Source organism: Eubalaena glacialis, chromosome 3 (assembly GCF_028564815.1).
Source record: "Eubalaena glacialis isolate mEubGla1 chromosome 3, mEubGla1.1.hap2.+ XY, whole genome shotgun sequence".
NCBI lineage: Eukaryota > Metazoa > Chordata > Mammalia > Artiodactyla > Balaenidae > Eubalaena > Eubalaena glacialis.
This window is the reverse complement of record NC_083718.1, coordinates 169,081,329-169,109,164: the sequence shown is the minus strand read 5'-3', so window position 1 is coordinate 169,109,164 and position 27,836 is coordinate 169,081,329. Positions and strand designations below refer to the sequence as shown.

Below are 27,836 nucleotides of genomic sequence, written 5' to 3'. Positions count from 1 at the left end.
TATCAGAGAGGCCCATAGTACCCACCTAAAGCAGCTCTCTTTTCCACTTTCCCTGCTTTTCTTCATCGCACTTATCCTCATCCAGATTATACATCTGATCGTCTTTTCCCACTAGAGTGTGACTTTCACAGGAACAGGAATTTTGTGTTTTCCTTATTGCTGCATCCTATACCTGAAACGTAGTAGGTATTTCAGAATGAATGAACGCTGTACAAGTAAGAAATTAAACTTTCCCCATTTTCTAAACTGAGAATCAACTTTTCCCATGCATTACTCATGTTCTCCTCCAGGTGGTGCTGACGGGCCTTTTCATCTAATGTCTAGGAGATACAACAGTGTTGCAAAGGATTAGAAGCAGCTTAGTTTTTCATAGCCTCTGGTCTAGAGCTCTGGGCTTTTTTTAGATGGCAACCATAATCTCCCTTAACTTATTTCTTCTTATTCCTGCAGGAGAAAAAAAAATATGGGCCTTTAACAAAAGCATTTTCAGTACGCCATCTCACTTAATCCTTACAACTCCATAATTAGGATTATGACCCCCACTTTGGCTAAGTGTAAACACACTCAGAGTAAGTAGCCCAACTCTCGCAGCAGTAAGAACTGGAGCCTAGATAAAAATACAGGTTTGGCTGCAAACTCCTGCCCCTCCAAAAGACTTCCTTGATTTTATCCAAGTTAATTGCTCTCTTCATAATGCTTCAAGAGAAATACAAGTCTTGAGTTGATAATTTGCATTTCAGAGATTTCCATACAGTCTGCCCCTTTTCCCAACAAGTTCCCTTTTTCACACAAAGACACCCTCTTGGTCATTCTTCTCGAGACCACTTCAAAGGTCATTCTTCAAAGTCCACTAACAGCACTTCCTGTCCCAGGTGTAGGGCAATGTGCTAAGTCTGGTTGCAGTGCCCAAGATATAAGAATCTTCCAGGATGGCTGTTGTCCAGACTCATCATCCTCATCGTAGTAAAGCACAGGCCAGGAAGACAAAGAGCAGGTGCATCTGTGAAAGGAAACAGAAAGCCATCTGGTCCTCAGGCAAAGGATGTTTTCAATTCTTCCTCTGGGCCCAGGGCTAAAGTGACAGAGAAGTTTGGCATTGGAAGCTCCTTAAATACTGTCTGAGAGTTGGGGATATTAGCGGCATGAGAGAGTAACTGACTCACACAGTCACAGAGTAAATTACTGCCAGATTTGGAATCTCAGATCAGGTTTCATGAATCTTTTAATTTTTCTGCTATACTATGTATGAGCTTTGATTTCTAAGGCCATTATTCTAGACACAGCCAAAACCCCAAGTAGCACTAACTTAGCTCAATTCTGACAAAATTATAAGATCAGATAAAATTAAATATGTTGTGATTTTGATGGCATGCCTCCTCTCTCCTTTCATTACAAATCCTAGTCAGATTCCTTAGTCCCTCTTACTTAAACTAGATTGGCAAAACTAGAGAGTTTTTTGGAACAGGGAATGTGTACCCGGCAGCATAATAAACACCTAGGATATTGCTTGGTGATCATGCAGAATAGGTACATTTCTTTATCCAGTAAGAATACTCTGTTCCCCAGCTTATAACCATGTAACATTCACTGGGATTTCTGAAGAGCCACTGGAACTGATACCCCTTCCCTCCTCTGAAGCACGTTTCTAATAGTGACTATAATGCAGAAAGGGGTAAATAAAGCTTTAATAGGAAAACTGCACAGCTGCCTCTAGGGGGCAAACAAGGCTCATTTTAATCTCCAGCTTCTCTATCTGGCTGACTCAGCTAATTCTTCAGTCTGACTACACAGTCCAAATTAAGCTTGGCTTTGCTTCCTGTCATACTAGGAGTCATTGGTTTACACAGATGACTCCACTGCAGTCTGGTTAGAATACCATCCTTCTTCCCTGGGATTAGGAAAGCTTAGATCTAGAGACTGTTAAAGATGTATTGGTCTGTTTCAAACACTTGGCTCTGGAGAACTATCCAAGCCAAGGAAAATGAGAGGAGTTGAATTACGACAGAAATCTTTATTAAAATGTGTCCTTCAGTAATATGTTAGCATACATACAATATACACACATACATCTGTACACTCTTTGACACACCTCACAGATTGCCACCATCAGTTTAACCAATAAATTAAAACTAAAAAAGGGTGGGGGGGCAAAGGGGACGGGGGATGGAACTAAGGGCAAAGTTTCCACGTTTCCTCTGGTAAGAAATTGCAAATTTCTCAGAATTTCCCTGGGGAAAACCTGTGACCAGAGAATCTTTGAAATAAAATACATAAATCCCTGCCCCCCCAAAAAGATTCCAAAAGATGCAGTTACAAGTGTGCTTCTCAGAACAGGAGCATTTATTCCACTTCATACTCTGGCTTCTGCCTCTTCCGGCTTCAAGACAGTCGTCCCCTCAGCTGGGGCAGAGAGGTTCATATGGGCACTTGGGCTTGGTGCACCTGGGGCTCTGGGTGTTGAGGGGCAGGCTGCAGCTTGGGAGTGAGGGGAGCCACACTCATCCGAGGTGATGTCTGGCACATCGTCGGACTGCGTATCAGAGCTCTCCAGGTCACTGCGGATGCTCTCGGGCTGGGCCAGGCTGATGTCCCAAGGTCTGCTGGCCTGGCAGTCTTTCTGTTCACAGCTTTGGTGTTTGCAGGGGGGATCCTCTTCATTGCTGCCACCGCCACCACCACCTTCTTCTTCATTCTCCACCATCTGTGCGTGAACATGGAGTGAGTCCTCCGTGCTGCTTCCACTCACCAGCTGATAGTGGCTTGGTTTGGCTTCAATGTCCACTTGGATTTCCATATTGTTGCATTCTCTGTGGAGACAAAATCCACTTTGCTGAATCATGCATGGGTCATGCTATACCTGTTGGTAAAAGCAGTTTGTGGGTTCAGAATTAGAAAGTCCGAAAATATAGGTAAATAGTAGAATAGAGCTCACTTTTAGAGAAAATAAAATTTAACCTAACACTCAAATAAGATGGAGAAGAACAAGTAGAGCTTTTCGTTGATTTAAAATACGCACACAAACACAAACATCTCTGCCAATTTCTGTATTTCTTTATTTTTTAATTTTCATTGGAGTATAGTTGATTTACAATGTTGTATCAGTTTCTGCTGTACAGCAAAATGAATCAGTTATACATATGTATATATATATATCCACTCTTTTTTAGATTCTTTTCCCATATAGGTCATTACAGAGTACTGAGAAGAGTTCCCTGTGCTATACAGTAGGTCCTTAATAGTTATTCTGCCAATTTCTTTAAACAACTAAAAATGAGCTTCCAAAATTCAACTAAGGTTCAGAGCCTCACACTATCTTACTCAAAATATGAAAGTGAAAGAAGAGTCACAGCTTTTTACTTCTCTGCCACAATTAGAAGAAACCAGAATCTCTCCAGTAGGGAGTGCTGCAGTCACACCATACCAGATACACTAGCTTCTCAAATATAAGGAGAAATAGGCTACAGGAGCCACATCAAGCAAAGAGCAACATGAGAGCAGAAACCATAGAGCCACATACATACATCAATGGACACCAATCTAGCTCTTCAGTTCCATGTGAATAATTACACTGTTGCAATAGCCAAGAAAAGAAAAGGAAAAAAAAGGAAAAAGAAAAGGAAGAAAGAAACAACCTCTAAAAATCAAGTGCTAACAAGAAAAATCAATCAAGAGATGCCAAATACTCCCATACCAAGAACTTGCTCGATGAATTCACAGGGTATACACACTATGTATCACACTAGATGGTACACAGAGCCCTAACATGAGGCATTGAGCTTCTAAGGCCAAAACCCAACCAAAAAAATGCAACCTCTCCTAGGCTTCTAACTGTTCACATACCTGTCCTGTGGGTTGTAGGAACTGATTATGGAACCGGCCATAGCACGAGTGCTTGCGTTGTCACTAATTGCACCAAGACTGGCTGTGTCTTTGGGGAAAATTTCCTTTTGGACATCGGCTTGGACTTCTAACCTGTGTAAAGAGGGGACGTTTAAGTTAATGCGAGACCTGGGTATTCCGAGACAGCCTGCTTCCTGGCACATACCTCTTCCATTATTCTCTTGCAAATTGAGTTGATCTGATCTTCTCCAAATGTCAAAGAGCTCAAACAGATGCCCACACATCTTCTCTCTTAAATTTATCTATTGAAATCGTCCCCTCCTTTCCATCCCCACTGCTACTGTTTAACTTCAGGCCCTCAACAGCTCCCGAGTGGGTAACTGCAATTGGGCTCTTTCCAGTAGCCCTAAGTCCAAGTCAAACAACTTCCAGATCAGTGCCAACGTGGACAAAAACCTGATCACTCTAACAGCCCTCTCTTGGCTCCCTCTTGCCAACAGGCATTTAAGGTCTACTGATTTGCCTCCAAGCTCTCTCTCCAGTTCCATCTCTCACCATAGGTCCTAAATCATAATCACACTGAATTTTTTTCTTTCCTTACACACCTATACACATTTTATACCTCTATGACTTTGCATATGCTAGTCCCTCTCTCTGAAAGTTTCCTTTCTCTATGTGACAAACTCATACTCAGTCCTTAACAACAAAGGAAGTATCATCTCCCTTCATTCTTCTATCAAACCAGTCACTTCCTGCTAAGTGCTCCCACAGCACCTACCTATTTATAAAATCAATTTATGCACCTCTTTCCCACTCATCTGTGAGCTCCAAAAAAGGAGAGACCACACCTCATTCACACTTTACCCTCCATGTCTTGCACATACTAGGAACTTAAACACTTAGCAATCAAATTACCCCCAGCCTATGAGCTTAAAGGACATAATAAGAGTCAACCTCCGACAAGAGCAGCAAACTTTCCCAATGGTGTCTCAGAGGACCCATAGCTTTTCCTTTCCTGACTCCAATATCATTTGGTTGCACACTTAAGTATTTCCTCATAATGGGTTTCACAGTCAAACCCATCTGACTCATTCACTTCCTATAAAAGGCTTTCACAGAACTGGAACAGCTGGACTGGCTAAGTTGCAGTTTCAGCAAGTCAGTCTCCAATTATGTCTGCTTATTTACAGGGGTGTTGGTTTTAAGAAAGCACAGCAGTGAATTCTCCAGCATGTGCAGGTGGGATCCCCTAACAAGAGACAACCAGAGTCATGAAACGCAGACAGGTCAGCAGCAGCCTGCAGCTGCACATTCAATCAACCTCCATCCTGCTGCCTGAGTCTTTGCTCTGCTGCTCCAGCCTTAGATGCCCTTCAAAAATGTGCCATGGCTCAGGAAAATGAGGCGGTGCAATGGAAAGTACATTGAGTCAGAGACCTGGGTCCTAGTTTCAGCCCTGCCATAGAATCACAGTTAGAATTGGAAGAGGCCTTTCACAAAGGCCATCTATCACCTTAGGTGGTTTGCAGATGCTAGTCTGTGCAATGGCTATGCTAAAATCACCTGGGGAACCTTTTCAAAACACAGATCCCTAGGAGATTAGGAGAGAATCTGGGAGATTTTAATTTATTAATTCTGGGATAGGGTGCTGACATCTATTTTTAAAAGGCTCCCAAGTAACTGACAAGCACTCAGGTGTGGGATCCAGTCCATCTGCCATCTGTTGCTTGACTCCTTCTAATAGCTAAATGGCCCTCTGGTCTCACTTTAAACACTTCCAGGGATAGGCAGGTCAGTTATCTACTAATGTAATCCATCCCTTCTTTGGACTTTATATAGATTTTTCCTATAGTCTCTATAATGAAACAAAATTAGTTTCCCTCTAGCTTCTGCCAAATCGTCTTAAGCTATCTCTTGGCATGAGGCAGAACTCTTAATCCATTTTTCCAGTTCAAGGTCCTTCAGATATCTGAAGGCAAGCATCTCCCCTACCTCCCTACCTTGTTTTGTACCACCTTTACCCCTCCCCAGGGCTCTCTTCTCCAGTGCGTTCAAATAACTGCTTCTCATGTAACATCTGCTATGCTCCTCTGAATATGTTCTGTTTTTTCTAACTGGTAAAACGACCAACCAAGTCATAACCTTTTTAGTCATAAAGCTTTGCATATTCTCAACACAAGTTTATAGAATTGATTTACCTTATCTATCAAATGGGAATCAGAATAGGAAGGTTTTAAGGATCACAGCACCAATAAGCCAACAAGATACAGTATAAACGCTGTTCAACTAAAAGCCAGTGATAAGTCTAATGGAGGACACAGTCTTGGGAATTCTACAAAAATGCATGCTTCCCCTTCCCGATGGAGGCAGCCTAACGTAGTAGAGGGAGGATCTGAAGTCAAGATTATCCTTTATTGGGACTTCCCTAGTGGTCTAGTGGCTAAGACTCTGTGCTCCCAATGCAGGGGGCCCAGGTTTGATCCCTGGTCAGGGAACTAGATCCCACATGCATGCTGCAACTAAGAGTTCACATGCTGCAACTAAAGATCCCATGTGCCGCAGCTAAGACCTGGTGCAGCCAAAATAAATAAATAAATATTAAAAAAAAACCAAAAAAACCAGAGAGAGAGATTGGCCAGGAACACAGGATTATTGTGTTAAAAAAAAAAAAAATTATTCTTTATATGGAGCCACTATGGTGCAGTGGGAAGAAACACAGAACTTTTAAGTCACTTAACCTTTCTAGCCTATTTTCTAATTGTAAAAGTTAAAACAAAACAAAACAAAAAAACACCATTGATGATTAAATCAAAATGAGATGCTATATGAGACATGCCTGGCACAGAGAAATGGCTCAATATGATATGTTACTTCTTATAATTCCAGCTGGTTCTGTCAGAAATTGCTTACCTGCTGTATTTTCCCTTGCCACTGGAAAGAATGCCACCACTCAGTGTGCCCCCTGAGAGGGCTGCAAAGCTGGCTGTTTCGCTGTATGGACCTTGCACAACACTGAGTCCATCTGTAGGGCTTCCACTGGTGCTCAATACGCTAGTTAGACCTTCAATGCTACTTTCCCCAATGCTGGGATTCTTGAGGGCTCGCCAGGCATCTGCCACTGGGGATGGAACCAAACATCTCAACTGATGATAGCACAGCATCAAAACAGAGTCTGGCATTTTCCTGCAATGACTCTTCAGAGTAGAGAATATTCATGTAGAAAAATACTCATTTATTCACTTAATGAATAGCTACTACAGGCAGCCACCACATATCCGGTGTTTTAACATATGCTCACACGTAATCTTCCCAATAACTAGGAACTAATAGCCCCAATTTTAGGTGAGGAAACGAAAGCTTAGAACTAAATGCCTTGTCTGTGGCTAGTCACACAAAACTACAATCTGATTCTAAGTCTCCTATTCTTTCCATTACACTATAGATGTCATCTAATTAAACATGAAAATTTCAAAATACACTTAGGTTGTGTGCTGACTCTAGTAGGAAGTTTGAAAGACCTTTGGGGATCTCTGTGTCCCAGGTTAGTTAATATGGTAAAGTGGAAACAACATCAAAGTATAAGTCAGAAGACTTGCTATAGTTCCAGCTCTGCAGAAGCTCTTAAACCCATTTAACAGATGTTGAGACAAAGGCTTAAATAAGTTCCCATTAATTGGGGATAATAACAGCCCTGGCCCTCTCTCTTCAGAGCTGTTGTAGAAGCCAAGTGAAAATAATAACTGTGTAAGTCTTCTGAAAATTATAAAGTACCATGCAGATATAAGACTTTATTATAATTATAATTATGTAATTTACTATTACCAGCATACTTAGAGTTACTTGGAGTCCTACTAGTTTGTACCTGCCACACAGAGGCAAGTACCAGGGGAATTAACCTAATAACTCTGGAACAAAGAAATGAAAAGCTAAAAATACTTTACCTCCTATAAAGCTCATTAGCCAACATAATCCAATGTCAATCTCCCTGTAAAATGTGCTGAATTTTACTGACTTTTATCTTGTGTTCCATAAATTCAAAGGGAAATTAAAATTCTCCTTTTACCTGTGATTGGGCCATCATCTTCATCAAACTCAATTTTCACTCCCTTTCCATTGGCCGTACTAACTCCACAGCCACCTCCACGACAGAGAGAAATGGGCACAACCCCATAAACATAAGCCAGCATAATAGGGACACCAATACCTGGGGAAGATAAGGAAACATGTCAGCAGGCCATCAGGTTGCAGCTGCCCTGAATTCTCCTTCCCAGGGCTGAACACAGACAAACCACTTTATATAGGGCCAAGGAAAGACAGAATGATGACTGGACTTGGAATCAGAAAGGCCTGGATTAGAATCCTGTCTCCAATTCACCAGCTGTTATAACCTTGGACATATCTTCCTAGAGTTGCCAATGATCAATGTATGTACAGTGCTCAGCACAGTAAATATATGTTGCTTTCATTTCCCCCCTTCCATTCACTGCTGAAGTGCTAATCCAAGAACCAATCAATAATCAAACATTAAATAAGTGACTCCTAGGGTTTAGGATCCCCCCAGAGTGTTAATTCCAAAATCTTGCTGCTGTGGAAGGCAGAATGGCTTAGTTGTTAAAAGCCCAGACTCTGAAGTCAGACTGCCTTAATTCATGTCTCAGCTAAGTGACCTTGGGCAAATTACTGCACCTTTCTGTTACAACTGGGCTACTGTGAGGATTAAATAAATTAATACAGGCAAAACACTCAGACCTGCTCCTGGCACATGGAGAGTCTCAGAAAATATTATATTATTATTATTCTAAAACAGACCTTCATGCCTCCCCAAATACTGTGAGGCATTAAGCAAATCAAAAGTAATTTTGTTTTGTGGGTTCCGTGGCAAGTGGAGAAGCAAGAGGAAAGGTGAAAAACTAGGCCTTAAAGTAATATTTTTTAATTCAATCTTTTTTATGTGCCAGATGGCGTTCTAGGCACTAACTTACGAATGAAAGATACCAAACTCTGATACTTTAGTGTGGCTGATAATAATAAAATGCCTAATAAACTCCCAAGGTGGGTCTGACATAAAATGCAGGAGCATCCAGGGTGAAACATCTGGCCAGCTGGCTAAACTGCAAGGCCAGAAAGCTGATGGGAGTGGGTCGTGTAAGGGGAGGAGTCATGGTCCTGGCTAGCTTCTTACCAACACTAACTGCAGCAATAACTGGGGACGCAATGACCGACAAAGTCACTCCTCCTGTGATAGCCAAATTCCTCTTATGTTTGGAGGTTTTCCTTCCCTCATACCTGCTATGAATCTAAGAATAAGAAAGAAAATCCAGGTCAGCAGGTTAGGACATCAATCTTTTTGCTAGGGAGAAAAAGGATAAGTGAATATTCCCTTATAAGTTATCTATATTAAAACATATTCCCCCATGTCAAAGAGACATCTTTCTCACATTTTAATCTAACTCAGACCAGGATGATATAAACTAATACAGAAAAAGTTAATATAAGAAGAGACAAAGTAACTCAGGGGAGTGAAGTAAGCATTTTACCTTTAAGTCACTGAGACAAACCAGGCCCAGAATGTTAATAAGAACTTTCAGATCTCTTGGGGATTTATGAAAATCCATTTAAGAAATTATTTTTATTTAAGAACCAGCTGGTTTTCAGGCAGCTCTGAAACATAAGCTCCTCTCCATTTCCTTCAAACCTTTACCAACAAACCTGAAGATGGAACATGCACAGAACTCAACATATCTTACCTTCCTGCCAACATAAACAGGAATGCCAATGACCATGGCAGGAATGGCAATGCCAGCAATGAGGGATATCCCCACCGGAGCGCCAATCAATGTGCCCAGCTGCCAAAGAATTTTCTTCTTACGGCTCCATGGTTTCTTGCCCCAGAATGTACAGCCAGAGGGGCTACAGAGGAAACATGCTGAAATTAATATCAATATTACAAATGCAGCTATTGTCATCAGAGAGCTTGATAAGAGCAAGAGCCTCCTTTTCTATAGGAGTGATTAACAGTTACAAGAGGTTACAAGAAATGAATTTATTACATAAGGGGGAGCAAAGGACAAGGCCAGACTATTAGAGTTCTGGCTCTTTACTTTTTTTTCTTTTTTCGTAAAGGCAGGCCTCCAGACTTGAAACCTCTTTTCCATTCTTTTCTGCTGCACTCTGTCCTCTCTAACCCACCAAACTGAACCTACTTCTTTGAGTGATACTACGTGGGATCCTGCATAGTCTATGCACTTGACATCTCATCCAGACATACTGTGTCCTGCAGTTAATGAACTCTCTCTGATTTGCATAGTTTTCTTGGCATATGTAGATACTGCAAACCATCTTCCTGGGATAGGATATAAAAAGACTTCATCATACCCTTTATGACAGTTTCATACTCTGAGTTTGGCTACTTTTACACTCAGCCCTTCTGAGTCCAACCACTTTTGTCCACTCCCTTTGTACTGTTTTCTCTACTAGATAGAGTAAGTAATTTTGAAAGTAGGGATCATGTCTTACGCACCCCTGTGTCCCCAATAATTGGTATACTGTAAGTAATCAAATGTTTGCTAAATTGGAAATGAAGATGTTTCATCTACACAATGAATGTTAAGTTTGTAAATATTAACTCCTTCAGGACAATATTTTAATGACTACTACATCCAAGGAACTGTAAAAAGGTAATACTGGCCTGAAGACTCTTAATATAGTTTAACAAAATTAGACACGTAAATGAAGTAAAAGTCATGATGATGTTTATAGAACATTTAAAGAATGTCAGTAAAGAAGAATGAGGCAGAAAAAACTGGGGGAAGACATCAGAGATGGAATGGCATTTAAAGTGGCCCATGAAGGCTGAATAAGAACGGAACAAGTCAGAAAGAGAAAAACAAATACAGTATGCTAACACATATATATGGAATCTAAGGGAAAAAAAAAAAAAAAAAAAAAAAAAAAAAGAGGTCATGAAGAACCTAGTGGCAAGATGGGAATAAAGACACAGACCTACTAGAGAATGGACTTGAGGATATGGGGAGGGGGAGGGGTGAGATGTGACAGGGTGAGAGAGTGTCATGGACATATATACACTACCAAATGTAAAATAGATAACTAGTGGGAAGCAGCCGCATAGCACAGGGAGATCAGCTCGGTGCTTTGTGACCACCTAGAGGGGTGGGATAGGGAGGGTGGGAGGGAGGGAGATGCAAGAGGGAAGAGATATGGCAACATATGTATATGTGTAACTGATTCACTTTGTTGTAAAGCAGAAGCTAGCACACCATTGTAAAGCAATTATACTTCAATAAAGATGTTTAAAAAAAAAAAAAAAAGAACGGAACAGTTGAGATAAAAGGGGGTTGCTGGGGGGTGAAGTGATTAGAAAGCATTCTAGGTGAAGGAAAGAACATGAAGAAGTATGGAGGTAAGATAACACAGAAGAGACACAGATAATCTGGGACATAGCATTTATGAAAGCAAAATGGAAAAAGGTATATTGGGGCCAGACTGCAGAAAACCTTAAAAGCCATGCTAGGGAAACTGAACTCTATCTGGAAGGTAATGGAAAACAGTCACTGGAAGTTGCTGAGCTGGAGAAAAACATGATTGGAAGGGTGTTTCAGAGGAACTTTTTACAGCTTCCTTATGCTGTAATGAGAGGACAGACAATGATGTTTCTTTGACATCCTTTTCCCTAAATCAGTAAGAGAACAAGACTATAAAAACAATAGACACTTTCTCATCTCACCTGAGGTAATGCAAGTCTGAGATCTCCTTCATACAAAGCCAACAGAATTCACAGCCACACACTGCACAGGTCATATGATTACAGCTTCCATCATTCATCTTGATAATGTAAGCACTGCATCGTGGGCATGGCTTGATGTCATCTGCTAAGCGGGGGAGGAAGAATGGGTAGAAAAATATCCCTAGTTAAACCTCGTTTGATTTTATTATTCCTAGGAGTATGCACAAGAAATGAAGAGGCAGTCAAGAATTCTTGACTGAGGATTCCAAATTGTGCAACCCACTTCACTGGAAGGCTGGCTATGTCTAGACCTCAGGAAATTTCATAAAATGGATCCTGTCTCATACTGAGCTGCCTATCCCCCAATCTGGCATCTTACACAGCACTAGAGCCACACTCTGAGCAAGGAGACTTCCCTAGAGAGAAAGATGGTTCCAAGAAAAATGGAATTTCAGCAGCCAATAGGCTGGCAGAATTAAAAGCACAGTCCTACAGGAAGAACAGTCTGCAGCCTGCATTTGGCTTTAAGTCTTGAAAAATTTTAGTTCAGGAAACTCATTTCTCAGGTACAAGTATCACTGTGATTTGCTGTTAACATAATCCACAGTTCCTTCTCATGATACTTTAAAATTCAACACCTACAAACAGTTGAGTATGCTATGTAGCATACACCTGGTAATTTTCACAGCAAGCTAGGAACTATCCTATTACAAAGAAAATTTAGGAGATTATACTGTGCCAGGAAAATGTGAATGGTAAAATCTTTCCTACTAGCTTCTCTCAAAGGACATCAGTGAAATAAAGCACACTTATAAAAGGCAATAAACCCACTGACATTTTAAAAGAGGTTCACTCTGACACGTCAAGGTTGGAACTGAATGTGTGATATTCCTCCTTTTAAGGTTAATCATTAATCCATACTAATAATATTTCCTTTCCTTAAATCTGTACCCTATTTCCAAAACCAGTGATGTACTTAAAGCTAGTAGGAAAACAGTACAGTTCTAATACTAAACGTCTTTCTGCTCACAGTGAAAGTTCTGAAAAAGCCCCTAGCTAAAGGACCCAACTGCTCTCCAATCTGAGACATATTACTAAGAAGGTAGAAACTACAGAATTCAGTTTTGCTTTATTCCAATTTCACCTGGGTTGGACAACCTATAAATGGTCAGAGAGAGAAGCTACATACCAAATACAGTGTTGAAAGTATTACCAAATAGTTTCTGCACTTGGGATTTCCCTGGTGGCGCAGTAGTTAAGAATCCGCCTGCCAGTGCAGGGGATACAGGTTCGAGCCCTGGTCCGGGAAGATACCACATGCCGCAGAGCAACTAAGCCCGCGCGCCACAACTACTGAGCTTGCGCTCTAGAACCCGTGAGCCACAACTACTGAGGCCGTGTGCCATAACTACTGAAGCCCACGTGCCTAGAGCCTGTGCTCCACAACAAGAGAAGCCACCGAAATGAGAAGGCCATGCACCGCAACGAAGAGTAGCCCCCGCTCGCCGCAACTAGAGAAAGCCCGAGTGCAGCAACGAAGACACAATGCAGCCAAAAATAAATAATATAAATAAAAATAAATTTATAAAAACAAACAAACAAAAAACAAATAGTCTCTGCTCTCTAATCCTTGAGTAAGGTAATCTCTCCCAGCTTTGGGCTCACATTATGAAACATCAATAAAGAGACAAATGAGACAATGCCAACTCATACCTGGTCCAGATTCTTGCCCATAACTGAGACCTGAAGTGTGCTTGGTCCGAACTCGCAATGTCTGCGCCCTCTGCTGACGGGCCATATCGCATGTCTGATTTGGATGCCATATTTGCTTGCAGTGGTAACAGAACTCAGTCTGGCAGCCTTCCCTCTCACAGGTCAGCTTTGGGCAGCTGGCACAGCCATAGGCAATAACAGCATACCTGAGAAAGGAAACAGGAAGAGATATAAGTAAGTTAAGACATGCATAAGTCCCAGTGGGGTAACACTGTGTGGTATCCCCACCACTTCATACGATGCAGAGGAAAGAACACACATATAACAAATAACATGCACGAGCACACCTAACAAACTGTAAAATATTCTGTGTGAGAAAGTAAATTGTTTGAGATTCTAAAAACACATATCATTTATCTTCTGAAAAAGTAGGGGAAAATATCATACTTAGCCTGAATTTTTTTTTTTTTTTTTGGCCGCACTGCATGGCATGCAGGATCTTAGTTCCCTGATCAGGGTTCGAACCTGTGCCCCCTGCAGTGGAAGTGTGGAGTCTTAACCACTGGACTTCCAGGGAAGTCCAGCCTGAATTTCTAGCATGTATTCAGTCATAGTTTAAGCTGCTTTAGGAGCAATTTGTCCCAGCAAGTTTCATAAATAAGGGTACAAAACTATTTCCTTTTGATGATTTGATATATTTAGAGAAATTAGAATTTGTTTAAAGGATAGAACATTTATAAAATAAAGTACAATAGCAAAAACTAAAGTAAGTATACTTTTTTAAAATTGCAGTTTAGTTGATGTACAACATTATACAAGTTTCAGGTGTACAACACAGTGATTCACAATTTTTAATGGTTATATTCCATTTATAGTTATAAAATATTGGCTATATTCCCTCTGTTGTACTATATATCCTTGTAACTTATTTGTTTTATACACAGTAGTTTGTACCTCTTAATCCCCTACCCCTATCCTGTCCCTTACTCCTTCCCTCTCCCCACTGGTAACCACTAATTTGTACTCTATTTCTGTGTGTCTGTTTCTTTTTTATTATATTCACCAGTTTGTTTTATTTTTTAGATTCCACATATAAGTGATATCATCCAGTATTTTTTTTTCTCTGTCTGACTTATTTCACTGAGCATAATACCCTCCAGGTTCATCCATGTTGTTGCAAATGGCAAAATATCATTTTTTTTATGGCTGAGTAGTATTCCATTGTGTATATATACCATATCTTTTTAATCCATTCATCTGTTGATGGACATTTAAGGTTGTTTCCATATCTTGGCAATTGTAAATAATGCTGCCATTGGGGTGCATGTATCTTTTCCAATTTGTGTTAGTCTTTTTTTTCTTTTTTCAGATAAATACCCAGGAATGGAATTGCTGGGTCATAGGGTAGTTCTATTTTTAATTTTTTGAGAAACCTCCATACTGTTTTTCATAATGGCTGTACCAATTTACATTGCCACCAATGGTGTACGAGGGCTCCCTTTTCTCCACATCCTTGCCAACATTTGCTATTTGTGGACTTTTTGATGATAGCCATTCTGACAGGTGTGAGGTGATGTCTCACTTTGGTTTTAATTTGCATTTCTCTGATGATTAATGATGTTGAGCATCTTTTCATGTGCCTGTTGGCCATCTGTATGTCTTCTTTGGAGAAATGTCTATTCAGGTCTTCTGCCCATTTTTCAACTGGATCATTTTAAAAATTTTTTTGATGTTGATTTGTATGAGCTGCTTATATATTTTGTTTTTGTTTTATTTTTTATTTAAAAAAATTTTTAACATCTTTATTGGAGTATAATTGCTTTACAATGTTGTTAGTTTCTGCTGTATAACAAAGTAAATCAGTTATATGTATACATATATCCCCATATCCCCTCCCTCTTGCGTCTCCCTCCCACCCTCGCTATCCCACCCCTCTAGATGGTCACAAAGCACTGAGCTCATCTCCCTGTGCTATGCAGCTGCTTCCCACTAGCTATCTATTTTACATTTGGTAGTGTATATATGTCAGTGTTACTCTCTCACTTCGTCCCAGCTTACCCTTCCTCCTCCCTGTGTCCTCCAGTCCATTTTCTACGTCTGCGTTTTTATTCCTGTCCTGCCCCTAGGTTCATCAGAACCATTTCTTTTGAAATTCCATATATATGTGTTAGCATATGGTATTTTTCTCTTTCTGACTTACTTCACTCTGTACGACAGACTCTAGGTCCATCCACCTCACTACAAATAACTCAGTTTCATTTCTTTTTACGGCCGGGTAATATTCCATTGTATGTATGTGCCACATCTTCTTTATCCATTCATCTGTCAATGGACACTTAGGTTGCTTCCATGTCCTGCCTATTGTAAATAGTGCTGCAATGAACATTGTGGTACATGTCTCTCTTTTTCTTTTTTTTTAAAATTACCTTCTTTTTTAAAAATTTTTTATTTTTTTAACATCTTTATTGGAGTATAATTGCTTTACAATAGTGTGCTAGTTTCTCCTTCATAACAAAGTGAATCAGCTATACATATACATATATCCCCATATCTCTTCCCTCTTGCGTCTCCCTCCCACCCTCCCTATCCCACTCCTCTAGGTGGTCACAGAGCACCCAGCTGATCTCCCTGTGCTATGTGGCTGCTTCCCATTAGCTATATATTTTACATTTGGTAGTATATATAAGCCCATGCCACTCTCTCACTTCGTCCCAGCTTACCCTTCTCCCTCCCTGTGTTCTCAAGTCCATTCTCTACGTCTGCATCTTTATTCCTGTCCTTCCCCTAGGTTCTTCATAACCATTTTTTTTTTTTTAGATTCCACATACATGTGTTAGCATACGGTATTTGTTTTTCTCTTTTTGACTTACTTCACTCTGTATGACAGACTCTAGGTCCATCCACCTCACTACAAATGACTCAGTTTCGTTTCTTTTTATGGCCGAGTAATATTCCATTGTATATATGTGCCACATCTTCTTTATCCATTCATCTGTCAATGGACACTTAGGTTGCTTCCATGTCCTGGCTATTGTAAATAGTGCTGCAATGAACACTGTGGTACATGTCTCTTTTTGAATTATGGTTTTCTCAGGGTATATGCCCAGTAGTGGGATTACTAGGTCATATCGTAGCTCTATTTTTAGTTTTTTTTTTTTTTTTTTGGCTGCATTGGGTTGTCATCGCTGCGTGCGAGCTTTCTCTAGTTGCGGCGAGCGGGTACTACTCTTCGTTGCAGTGCGCGGGCTTACTGCGGTGGCTTCTCTTGTTGCAGAGAAGCACGCGGGCTTCAGTAGTTGTGGCATGTGGGCTCAGCAGTTGTGGCTCGCAGCCTCTAGAGCGCAGGCTCACTAGTTGTGGCGCATGGGCTTAGTTGCTCCGCGGCATGTGGGATCTTCCCGGACCAGGGCTCGAACCCATGTCCCCTGCATTGGCAGGCGGACTCTTAACCACTGTGCCACCAGGGAAGCCCTATTTTTAGTTTTTTAAGGAACCTCCATACTGTTCTCCATAGTGGCTGTATCAATTTACATTCCCACCAACAGTGCAAGAGGGTTCCCTTTTCTCCACACCCTCTCCCTGCTTATATATTCTGGATATTAACCCCTTATCAGTCATATCATTAGCAAATATTTTCCCTCGTTCAGTAGTTTGTCTTTTTGCTTTGTCAATGGTTTCCTTTGCTGTGCAAAAGCATTTACGTTTAATTAGGTCCCATTTAGTTTTGCTTTTATTTCCTCTGCTTTAGGAGACAGATCAAAAAAATATTGCTATGATTTATGTCAAAGAGTGTTCTGCGTATGTTTTCTTTTAGGAGTTTTATGATTTCAATACTTTTTCATTTTTAAGTTTCATAGTGAAGCTGGTCTGACGACAGACTGAGAGACAATGAACATAGATGGGTTCGTGATCAACTTCTATTGAAAGCTCATTTTATCTTTCCAAAAAAACTTTTTCCCCAATTTGAATGTATACCTTGAAATCTCTTCTTTCTTGACAGGTTCCAGAATCCAAGAATACCACTCATCTATCTTATGAATTAACATAGAATATGGCCATATCTCCCCACAATCCCTTCTGACACATATTCTTAGTAAAGATGGACAATTCAGAATCTATCAGCACCAGTATCAACTTCTTCTTATAATTCATGTTTATTTACCAAGAATACTTTCCTACAAACAATCCAATATATTTACAAACTATTAGCCTTTCTGACTAATTCTAAAAATGTCAACTAAATGCACAGACTAACAAGTAGACACTTGTTTAAAATAATTCTTTTTTTAAAAAAAGTAATTTAAACAAACAAATGAAGAATGGAAGACAGCAGTTGTGAAAGTTCAAACAATTTTTAGGTCAATGATTTCAGGCTTAGGTGTTGCCATCGGGGCTTTGTCACCTATTCCATGTTCTACTCCAATAGTCAAAGACCTCAAACAGCTTAAACAAAAGACTAATAACATTTTCTTAGATTTATTCTATGGTTTGTTTGCTTATTTGATTGTACATTAGATGTTCACGATAGCAACTTAAGTTCTCAGGTTCATCATAGATTCTGCAAGCTGATTTGAGAATGACACTGAAATTACCGATGACAAGGTATCATCTATGTTACATAATACAGGCTGTATTAAAACTCTTCTCAGAAAGAGCAAAGTGAGAAGAGGTCAATGCATGAATGCAAATGATTCATATCCTGTAGGAGTTCTGAGCAAATCTATTCCACCCAGTTGTAATGTAACTACTAAAGATAAACAACGTTTCTCCTGAAGAAAGTAACTTGCTTGTTATTTTGTGTTAAATGAGAAAGGTACTGGATGATCTCAGAAAATTTTTAAGTCAACTTCTGACAATACACATTAGATAGACTGCCAGTCAGGAAGCCTTGAGCATTTCATGATCCATTCCTACCTCACATGGTGGGAGTAAATATTTATTAACAGATTCTTCTTTTTTTTCAAAGAACATTTGATAGTATTGACAATGTCAATTTTGGGTGTGGAATTTGGTTCCAAGGAAGTAAAATAACCCCAAATACTCAAGAACCCCCAGCAACCTATTACCATGACACAGAATTACTCAGGGCACGAGACTTGGCATTCCTGTTTTTGGGTGCCTGGTCTGGGCTCCTCGCCCCTGACTCATACTGCATGACACTGAGCTAATTAAAATCTCCAAACCTTAGATTCTATCCCTAAAATGGAAGTATAGGTGCTTGCAGCCTTCGAGTTTTAAAACTAAACATGTTTTAAAACTAAACATGTTTTAAAACTAAACATATTTTGGGACTTCCCTGGTGGCGCAGTGGTTAAGAATCTGCCTGCCAATGCAGGGGACACGGGTTTGAGCCCTGGTCCGGGAAGATCCCACATGCCGCAGAGCAACTAAGCCCGTGTGCCACAACTACTGAGCCTGTGCTCTAGAGCCCGTGAGCCACAACTACTGAGCCCGAGTGCCGCAACTACTGAAGCCCATGCGCCTAGAGCCTGTGCTCCACAATAAGAGAAGCGACCGCTATGAGAAGCCTGTGCACTGCAACAAAGAGTAGCCCCCGCTCGCCGCAACTAGAGAAAGCCCATGCGCAGCAACGAAGACCCAATGCAGCCAAAAATAAATGAATAAAATAAATAAATAAATAAATAAATAATAAATTTCTATTAAAAAAAAACTAAACATGTTTTAAAACTGCAGTTGAGGACTTCCCTGGTGGTGCAGTGGTTAAGAATCTGCCTGCCAGTGCAGGAGACACGGGTTCGAGCCCTGGTCTGGGAAGATCCCTCATGCCGTGGAGCAACTGAGCCCGTGCGCCACAACTACTGAGACTGCGAGCCACAACTACTGAGCCTGCGCGCCACAACTACTGAAGCCCGCACGCCTAGAGCCTGTGCTCCACAACAAGAGAAGCTACCACAATGAGAAGCCCACGCACTGCAACAAAGAGTATCCTCCGCTCGCTGCAGCTGGAGAGAGCCCGTGTGCAGCAACGAAGACCCAACACAGCCATAAATAAATAAATAAATTTATTTTTTAAAAAAAACAAACTGCATTTGAGATCTTGCCCCAAAAGTTATGGTATAGATAAACAGCGCGTTTTGTCCTACTTCTTGGCCTTTGCATATTCTATTCCTTTCAGCCTCGAAACGTCCTCTCCTTACTTCTTGTCCTGGCAAATACTTATCCATTTAAGAACCAGCTCAAATGTCATCCTCTCTATAAAATCCACTTAACCTCTCCAGGCAGTTGGTTGCCCACTTTGTGTCTGTGCATAATTACTTTACAATACTTAACACATTATATTGTAATTATCTGTTTATATGTATGCTTCCCCAACCAGACTAGACAAGGAAAAGTATCAACCATCTTTTAATCTCCAGGGTCTAGCACACTGATTCATGCTTAAAATACCTGTGTGGAATGAATGATAGAGACCCTCTCCTGTTTGGGTTTTTTACTTTCCCCAGGTCATTTAGCTCTTCTCCTGGGCCATTACTTTTCCCTAAAGCAATCTTTTAAACTTATCCATGTATCTATTGGCTTTCTTTATGTCAAGTACTATAACTTAATCCTAAAATTCTGTTTAAGCCCCTTTGCGGAGCAAACTCCTAAATTCTGAATAGGGCAATCTTCTACCCCAGGCAGTCAAAAAAAACCCTTCATCCTTGAGACCAAAACTGCCTTGACTATCTTGTTCCCTCTCTTCCATGTCCTACACTGGAGCCTCTCTCCTACTCTGCCTTCTTAGCTGAACAGAGCATTCAGGTCTGCTAATTAGGAGCTAAATGGAAGGTGTAGGAAATTGCATGATGCTAAGAACACAGAAGCATCCTTTCCTCCCCCCCTTAAGTTCATACAACTTTTATTAATTTTGTTAATTTCCTATCTTGAGAAACATTATAATGTGTGACAAGCTAGACCACAGCATTACCTTACTCCAGCCCTGGGGGAAAAATTCCCAATAGTATGAATTTGATTATGCTCCAACAAACCCTGGGAGTTAAAGAAATGTGTTCCTATATTATGTCTGTACTTCACTGTTCCAGGCCATATAATCATTTACAAACAGACCCTGAGCATATATAAGGGTGGAAAACATGGGCCAAGTTGTCACAATGAGCCATACTCTTACTATCTTCCTTTTTACTGCGCTAGTTCAAACCCATGTCATCTCTTGACCAGACAACTGCAAGAGACTGCAGTCTCTTTATTCCCTACTCCAATCCAAATTCCAGTTCCAGAAGTTTATCTATCATGATGTTACTCTTTTGCTTAAAATCCTTCAACAAAAAAGAAAAAAGTCCTTCAAACTTACACTTCTTTGCATGGCATAGATAGACCTATAAATCTGAATCCAATCTACCTTTTCAGATAGATCTCAAGTCACTTCCCAGATGTTCCCCATATTGTACATCCAGAGGCTAACCAAACGAGACTCCAGACTTAGTCTTGAATTTTTATACCTCCATGCATTTGCTCATAACATTCTGGTTTAAGACACCTTTTTCTCTACCCTCATCTTTGTTTGTCTGGTATAAATTTCTACTCATATTCTTCAAGCCCTGATCAAATATCACCTCCTCCACGAAGTCTTTATTGACACCACCATGCAAAACCTTCCATCCATCTTATAAGAACACTTGTATTTTCTTTAGTATATATTACATTGCATTTATAATTATCTTCCTACTTACCTATCTGTCTCCTCTACCAGGTCAAACTCCCTGTCAAGAGGCCCATGTCTAAGTCCTTTGTGTAATACCCAGTACTCACCTAAGTTTCAACACCATATGATTCTGAAAAGTGTCTGTTTAATGATTACTTGTCTGTCCTCTTCTTGCACACCCTCCTCTTATCTGTTTCTCCTCTCAAAACTGTGGTGTTTGTATTCTTTATCTCCCGTATCAAAAATTTAACTATTCATCCCATTCTTCTGGGACCTAATTGAAAGATTTTGTTCAGAGTTGTAGAAAAAGTTGGAATATAGATATCCTAGTCTAGAGGAGCTCTCAATTTACTCAGAGCACAAGATTTAGTGTTAAATAAGGACAGTAACAGAAGGCAGGACAGAATAACTATTCAAGGAGTTTAGAAAACTGCAAATAGGGAAAGTTTCAGGTATGCTTTAAAGATGTCATCGAAACAAAACAAAACAAAACATGTTTCCTGGTGATCTCAGTTTATTGAAATTATACCAGACTGAAGATTTGCATATTAGCATTAACAAGATTTACAGTGTATATTAGTATTTTTTAAAGGGTCTAAGGAGCTCAGAAATAGAGTTGCTTTATTTTGTTCAATCCAACATTTCCCAAGCTTATTCAATCATAAAACATTTTTCTTTTCAATAGTAATGCCTATACCTTGGGAAATATTGATGTTGGTGAAAAATAGAAAATAAAATCAAAAGATGGTTGGAGACCATAAAGGGTCTTAAATCATAAGGATAGATCATATAAAGAATAAGTTCTTAAAAACATAAGAAGTCATCTTGTAGGTCAGGTATGAGCAGTTTTAAGCAGGGGAATGATATAAAATGTTCCACTTTAGAATGAGTACTCTGGCAAACATGAGAAAGACATATTGGGCTGTAGGATGATGTAAACGGCGAGGAGCGTTGTAGGGGGAATAAAGAGTTATGAAAGTGAAGGTACAGAGCTAAATTAAGAAAAGAGGTCCAGGGGACTCCCCTGGTGGTCCAGTGGGTAAGACTCCGTGCTCCCAATGCAGGGGGCCCGGGTTCGATCCCTGGTTGGGGAACTAGATCCTGCATGCATGCCGTAACTAAGAGTTCGCATGCCGCAACTAAGAGTCTGCATGCCGCAACTAAGAAGTCCACATGTCGCAACTAAGAAGCCTGCATGCTGCAACGAAGATCCCTCGTGCTGCAACTAAGACCTGGAGCAGCCTAAATAAATAAACATTTTTTTAAAAAGCTCCCCATCTCTACCTTTAAAAAATAAATAAATTAATTATATTTTTTAAAAAAAAGAGAGAGAGAGAAGAGGTTCAGGAAGGCTTCAGAAAGGAAAAATCCTCCCTCACTGACTGAGAAATCTGTCCTGCTCAGGGAGCTTGCTCTTCCCTCATAAAAGTGTTAAGAGACAAACAGAAGCTTCCTGTTTATGGGATAATCCAGCTCAGTTATCTAGGAAGGCCAATAAGTGATACTACCTTCTGGGGTCAGATGGGATGGGGGACTCTGCAGGAGACAGAGGCAGCAATGAGAGGCTGGAGTGGTGGACCTGCACAAAGAATTTAGGTCAAGACAGCCTTATCTCCTATTCATCTGTACAGACGATCTGCCCCCTGTATGCCAGGAAATATTTTGTCGTCTCCTTTGCTCACCCCTCAGTCTTCTAGAGATTCTGAAGGGGTTTAAAGATAGGCAACAGGGCACTTGAGAGGAAAACATTACATGTTTACATGATTTGGAGGTTTCTGAAAAGACCTTGTGCTTAAGTAGAGACTCTAAGGGGTAGCATATCAACTGTACCATTTATCAGCTGTGAGACACTGGGTCCCACACTTAAACTTTTCTGAACTGGCTTCTCTTTTTTTTTTTTTAATTTTTAAAAAAAAATTAATTAATTAATTTATTTTTATGGCTGTGTTGGGTCTTCGTTTCTGTGCAGGGGCTTTCTCTAGTTGCGGCAAGCAGGGGCCACTCTTCATCGCAGTGCGCGGGCCTCTCACTATCACGGCCTCTCTTGTTGCGGAGCACAGGCTCCAGACGCGCAGGCTCAGCAATTGTGGCTCACGGGCCCAGCCGCTCCGAGGCATGTGGGATCTTCCCAGACCAGGGCTCGAACCCGTGTACCCTGCATTGGCAGGCAGATTCTCAACCACTGCGCCACCAGGGAAGCCCCTGAACTGGCTTCTCTTTTATAAAATGAGTTTACCACCATCTACCTGTATGAAACTAAAATGAAATTATTTCTGAATGAAGTTATAGTCTGAAGATTATAAAGGACTATAAAAATGTCAGTTATCTGTATTCTGAGTTAATTTTATCTCATTTGAAAGTATGTTTTAAAGATTACACTTGGTGGGAATTCCCTGGGAATCCAGTGATTAAGACTCGGCGCTTTTACTGCCGTGGGCCCGGGTTCCATCCCTGGTCTGGGAACTAAGATCCCACAGTCTCGTACAGCAAAAAAAAAAAAAAAATTGCACTTGGTAATATTGTACTTAATAATATTAATAATAATGTGAATGTTTTCCCATAGAAATCAGTTCCCTTATTTATGAATAAAATAAAATTGTATTTAAGTATGAAAAAAGAAAAATTCAAGATTCTTTTCTCTGTTCCACAAATATTTTATAAACAAATAATGAATTGTTTAACATATAGTGTTATTATCATGAGTAATCACAGTAAAACTAATGATCAGATCACTTATATGCTCCCCTCACCCTGCCAAATACACACATATACACACAGAGAGCAAAAAAGAACTTGATAAATTTGGCTGGCAGGAACTTAATCTGCAGGCAGGAAAGATGGTCAGGTATGAGAAGAGACAACTGGGGTCTGAGGCTTCTCTTCTAGTTCTCATCCATGATTTTTACCTGACCCAGAAGAATAGAACAGTTTGATTAAAAGAAAACAAAACAAAACAAGCTATTTTTCACATGACATTAAAAAGAGGTGGCAAAACCACTGGCCACATCCCCACCTATTTGGGAAGTGACAGAAATTTAAAGTTACCCCCTGTTTATCTAACACCTTCAACTGAATTCTCAAAACACTCTGAAAATATGAATTAGGCCTCTCAAGTAAGGAAAGGATTAGGCTTATTTCAGGTAAGAAAAATAAAGTAGGTAATAGGCTGTTAACAATAAGAATCAGAAGAGAAACCAGATTCTAGCATTTTTGGCTCTCTCAACATTGTCCTTAGGCCACACTTGATGAAATGACCCAAACAGTAGCATCCCCAATAATGCTGATAAGCCTATGCTTTTTTAAAGCTTTTTATTCTTTGAGAGAAAAGAATACTGGCCTTGGTTGGAGTTAAGACCAGTGTTCCAAGCCTGATTCCACCACCCACTAGTTATATGACCCTAAACAAGTCACTCAATTCATTTAAACTTCAGTTTCCTTATCTGTAAAACAAGATCAAATCTATTTTACAATGTTGCAGGGATCAAATTAAATTATGTATGCCTGACACATAGATACTCAGATGCTAGCTTGCTTGCTTTTTCCAGACTTCACCTTCTTTAAACCCACAGATAACACATTTAAAGATTATATTAAAATTGTTACAGTTTTTTAACTAATTTAAAAAAACCTCTGGATGGTAGTAATCCAATACTTGGCTAATATAAGAAATGGCCTAATTTGTTACTAACTTCCAAATCAGTAATGGTTTAGAGTTGTCGTCATCAAGATTGTAAATTAATTCCTGTCCATTTTTATTGATGTGAGCAAAGACAGAGATTGACTTCAGAGAAATAAAAACAAAAAGAGAACTTTTCCAGAAATATAATCAGTGATGCCACATTTCTCAGTTAAAATTCAAGGAAATTCACATCTGAAAAAGGAGTTAATATACTATTCCAAAGTTAATCAAGCAGTGTTCTCTTAAGTAAATATTCCTTTGGTTCAGAAAATAGATCAATAGTGTCTGTAAAACGTCAATACCATGTAAATTAACCTCTTAAGGCTAGGAAGATCACCAGATCTCCAGATATAAGCAAACTTTTCCAAGAGCCTAGGAGGTTCTTTCTGATACTTATTAACTGAAAGTGAAAGTGACCTACCATAGTTAAATGCCTCAACCTTTGACCACAACACTTCAAAGTAATTTAGAAACCCCAACTCAGTGAGCTTAAATAACACATCCATCTCTAAACAAGTTTGTCAGAACAGAAAAACAGAAGAAAATAACTCATCTTACTCCCCTAGACACTCCAAGTCAGCTTCCTTTGAAGGAAACAAAAAGCAGAATCATGGAAATCTTAAAACAGCCTTGATATACAGGCTACAATTAAGAGCCTTTCTTAACTCCTTTGAAAGAAACGAACACTCAGCTTTTTACCAGGAGTCCCTAGCATCTTTTTGTCCTCAAAACATGACACACAAGAATAAAATGATCTGTCCTAGGTCGCAAAGCAGGTAATGGCACAGTCTGACGCCCCTCTTTGCTGCATGCAATCGTTCATGGGATGTACTGACAGTAACACACAATCAGATTTTAAAAGGTAAGTGTCGGGGGGGTGGCGGGTGGGGGACGGTCTCCACTGAATGCTCCAGATGGTGAAATCTGGTAGTATTATGTCTCTGCATCTACTGCCTATTTTCTCACTGACCTTAAAAAGTCGGCATGCATGGTGCATCGTCAAGAACTCAAGATCAGAGGAGCTGGGAAACACATTTTCTCCTACCATGTCAACCTCTGGGCATCCTTTTCAGTGCCCCGTTGCCTCTCTGGACAAAGAAAGGGTCTGTCCACTCCGCACCCTGCCCAGACAGCAGTGTAAGAACCACAGGGGGCCCCCCAATAGCTTGGCACAGAAGACACACCACAATGCCCAGGGTGCCCCCAGAGCGCTGCCTGGGAGCTGTCCTTTGCCGTTAGTGCCATTTCAGTCACCTGCGTTCCAACTTTCAGCAGTGGTGGGCAGAAAGAACACCCTTTCTCCTGAAACGCTGCAAAGTATGCCCCTAGCCAAATGGACACACCCCTCCAAAGCGCTGCCCCCTCAGAATGATATTCTCATTCCATCCTTTGCCAGATAGCCCCTCCCCATCCTCATTAAGACATAGTAAGACATATCCTCATTAAGACATACCCCCTACCTCTGGACAGAGGGGCATGCATCCGACCAAACACGGCCTCTCCCTGCCTCCTGACTTGATGGACAGCTCCCTTCTCTCCGACTGCTCAGCCCCCACTTCAAGCCCTCGGGCAGGGGTGGGGTGTTGGGTGCGTTTACCCTACTCTCTGGGCGTGCGGATGGTTAGCGGTTACCGGCTCGCCGCAGTTGCCGCCTGGCCCTCCCTCCACCTGGTCATCCCTCACCTCTCCCTCCACGCTGGGACACACACACACACACACACACACGGTGCGCAGAGGACCTCCCCTGGGGCCGGTCACACGCGGTGACCAGCCCCAGGCCCCAGGTCCCCTCCGCCGCGGCCACCGCCCCCGGGCCACGCCCCCGCTCTCACCCGCAGTCCGGGGCCGGGCACCAGCGGCAGTCGGGGTCCGAGGCCAGGTAGCGGCGCAGCATGAACTCCTCGTACTTGTGCATGAGCGGTGGGTCGGCGAGCAGCAGGCGGATGTCGTGCGGGTTGAGTCGCTCGCTGCACTCGGGGCAGCTGATGGGGACCCGGCTCTCGCTGATCTCCAGGCGCAGGTAGTGGCGGAGGCAGTCCCGGCACGAGCGGTGCGGACAACTGAGGAGGCGCGGGGCCCGCTCGGGCGGCAGCCGCACCAGGCACAGCGGACACTCCACCTCCTCCGGGCCCGAGCCGCCGCCCTCCGCCGCCTCCTCATCGTCTAACCCGGGCCCCGCCGTCGCCGCGGCCTCCGCCTCGGCCTCGGCGGCCGGCTCGGCGGGCAGCGCCTCAGGCGGCGGGGCCTGGGCCGCGGCAGGGGCCGGGGCGGTCGGCGGCGGCGCGGCCGGGGGTGGCGGCTCGGCCTGCGGCTTGGCCCGGGCGTGGCGGCCGCGGGCCGAGGCGGAGAAGACGCTGTGGAAGGTGAGGCGCCGGCGCCGGCCGCCGCTGCGGCACTTGGGGTCGGGCGCAGCCGCGTGCAGGGATGTAGACCGCGGCGACTCGGAGTCTTTCTCGGAGCCCATGGCCCCCAGAGGCCGAGGAGCGAGGGGCGCCCAGCGCCGCCACAGCTCACGCCTCAGCGCCCCCTCAGCCGGCGTCCCGACAGCTGCCGCCGCCTCAGCCGCCCTCCCAGAGATAGAAATCGAGAGTCAGCGACGAAGTGGTTATAAAGCCTCCGCCCCGCGCGCCGCTGCCCACTGCGCAGGCGCCTCGCGAAGACACCTCACAACCCGCGCCGCCCCGCCCGGAGGGGGGCGCTGGGCGGGGCCGAGCGGGGTGGGGCGTGCTGGGCGTGCTAGAGCGGAGCTCCGCCTCCTCGGGGGTCAGGTGATTCCAGGACCTCCATCTTGAGGAGACGGTAACCCGACTGCTTTTTAGGCCCCCTCCTACAATACCTTCGCCGCGACCCCCATCATCCGCAAGGTGGAGTTTTCGGTTTGCCTTTCCTCAAGGATGGGCCGATTGCCACTTGCAGCAAATGATACTTCAGTTACTCCATCTGTAAAAAGCAGATAAGGGTAAATCAGATGGTGACTCCGAGCTGGTCCACCTTCCAACACTTATTTTGTTGTTGTTTATTAAGCTTTAATTAATAAAGAATATATTCATTGAGCATCTGTTAAGTGGAGGCATTATTAGATAAGACAGACGGGGTCCCCCTATCTGCAAGAGAATTATAGAACAAAGTCCAAATCCCTTAATCTAACATTCAGTGGTCTCTGTGAGCTAATAAACTATTCCTAGGCCCACCTCCCA

At 42.0% G+C, this 27,836-nt stretch overlaps 1 protein-coding gene across 4 annotated transcripts; it reads right to left on the bottom strand.

The window, feature by feature from the left end:
• Positions 1-242: 242 nt before the first annotated feature.
• Positions 243-27,527, bottom strand: RNF19B (ring finger protein 19B). 4 transcript variants are annotated; one of them, XM_061184526.1, is made up of 10 exons: positions 26,472-27,387; positions 13,298-13,503; positions 11,585-11,729; positions 9,588-9,750; positions 9,023-9,137; positions 7,904-8,044; positions 6,751-6,958; positions 3,841-3,972; positions 2,315-2,807; positions 243-1,000 (listed from the first exon to the last, which is right to left on the bottom strand). In XM_061184526.1, the coding sequence occupies exons 1-9, from the start codon at positions 27,101-27,103 to the stop codon at positions 2,351-2,353; spliced, it is 2,199 nt and encodes a 732-aa protein (XP_061040509.1). In that variant the 5' UTR covers positions 27,104-27,387; the 3' UTR covers positions 243-1,000; positions 2,315-2,350. The 4 variants fall into 4 exon arrangements, with proteins under 4 accessions (XP_061040509.1, XP_061040508.1, XP_061040511.1 ...); XM_061184525.1 differs by lacking the exon at positions 243-1,000 and having other exon boundaries at positions 1,991-2,807; XM_061184528.1 differs by lacking the exon at positions 243-1,000 and having other exon boundaries at positions 1,991-2,807; positions 11,585-11,726; positions 26,472-27,381.
• Between the last annotated feature and the right edge of the window lie 309 nt (positions 27,528-27,836).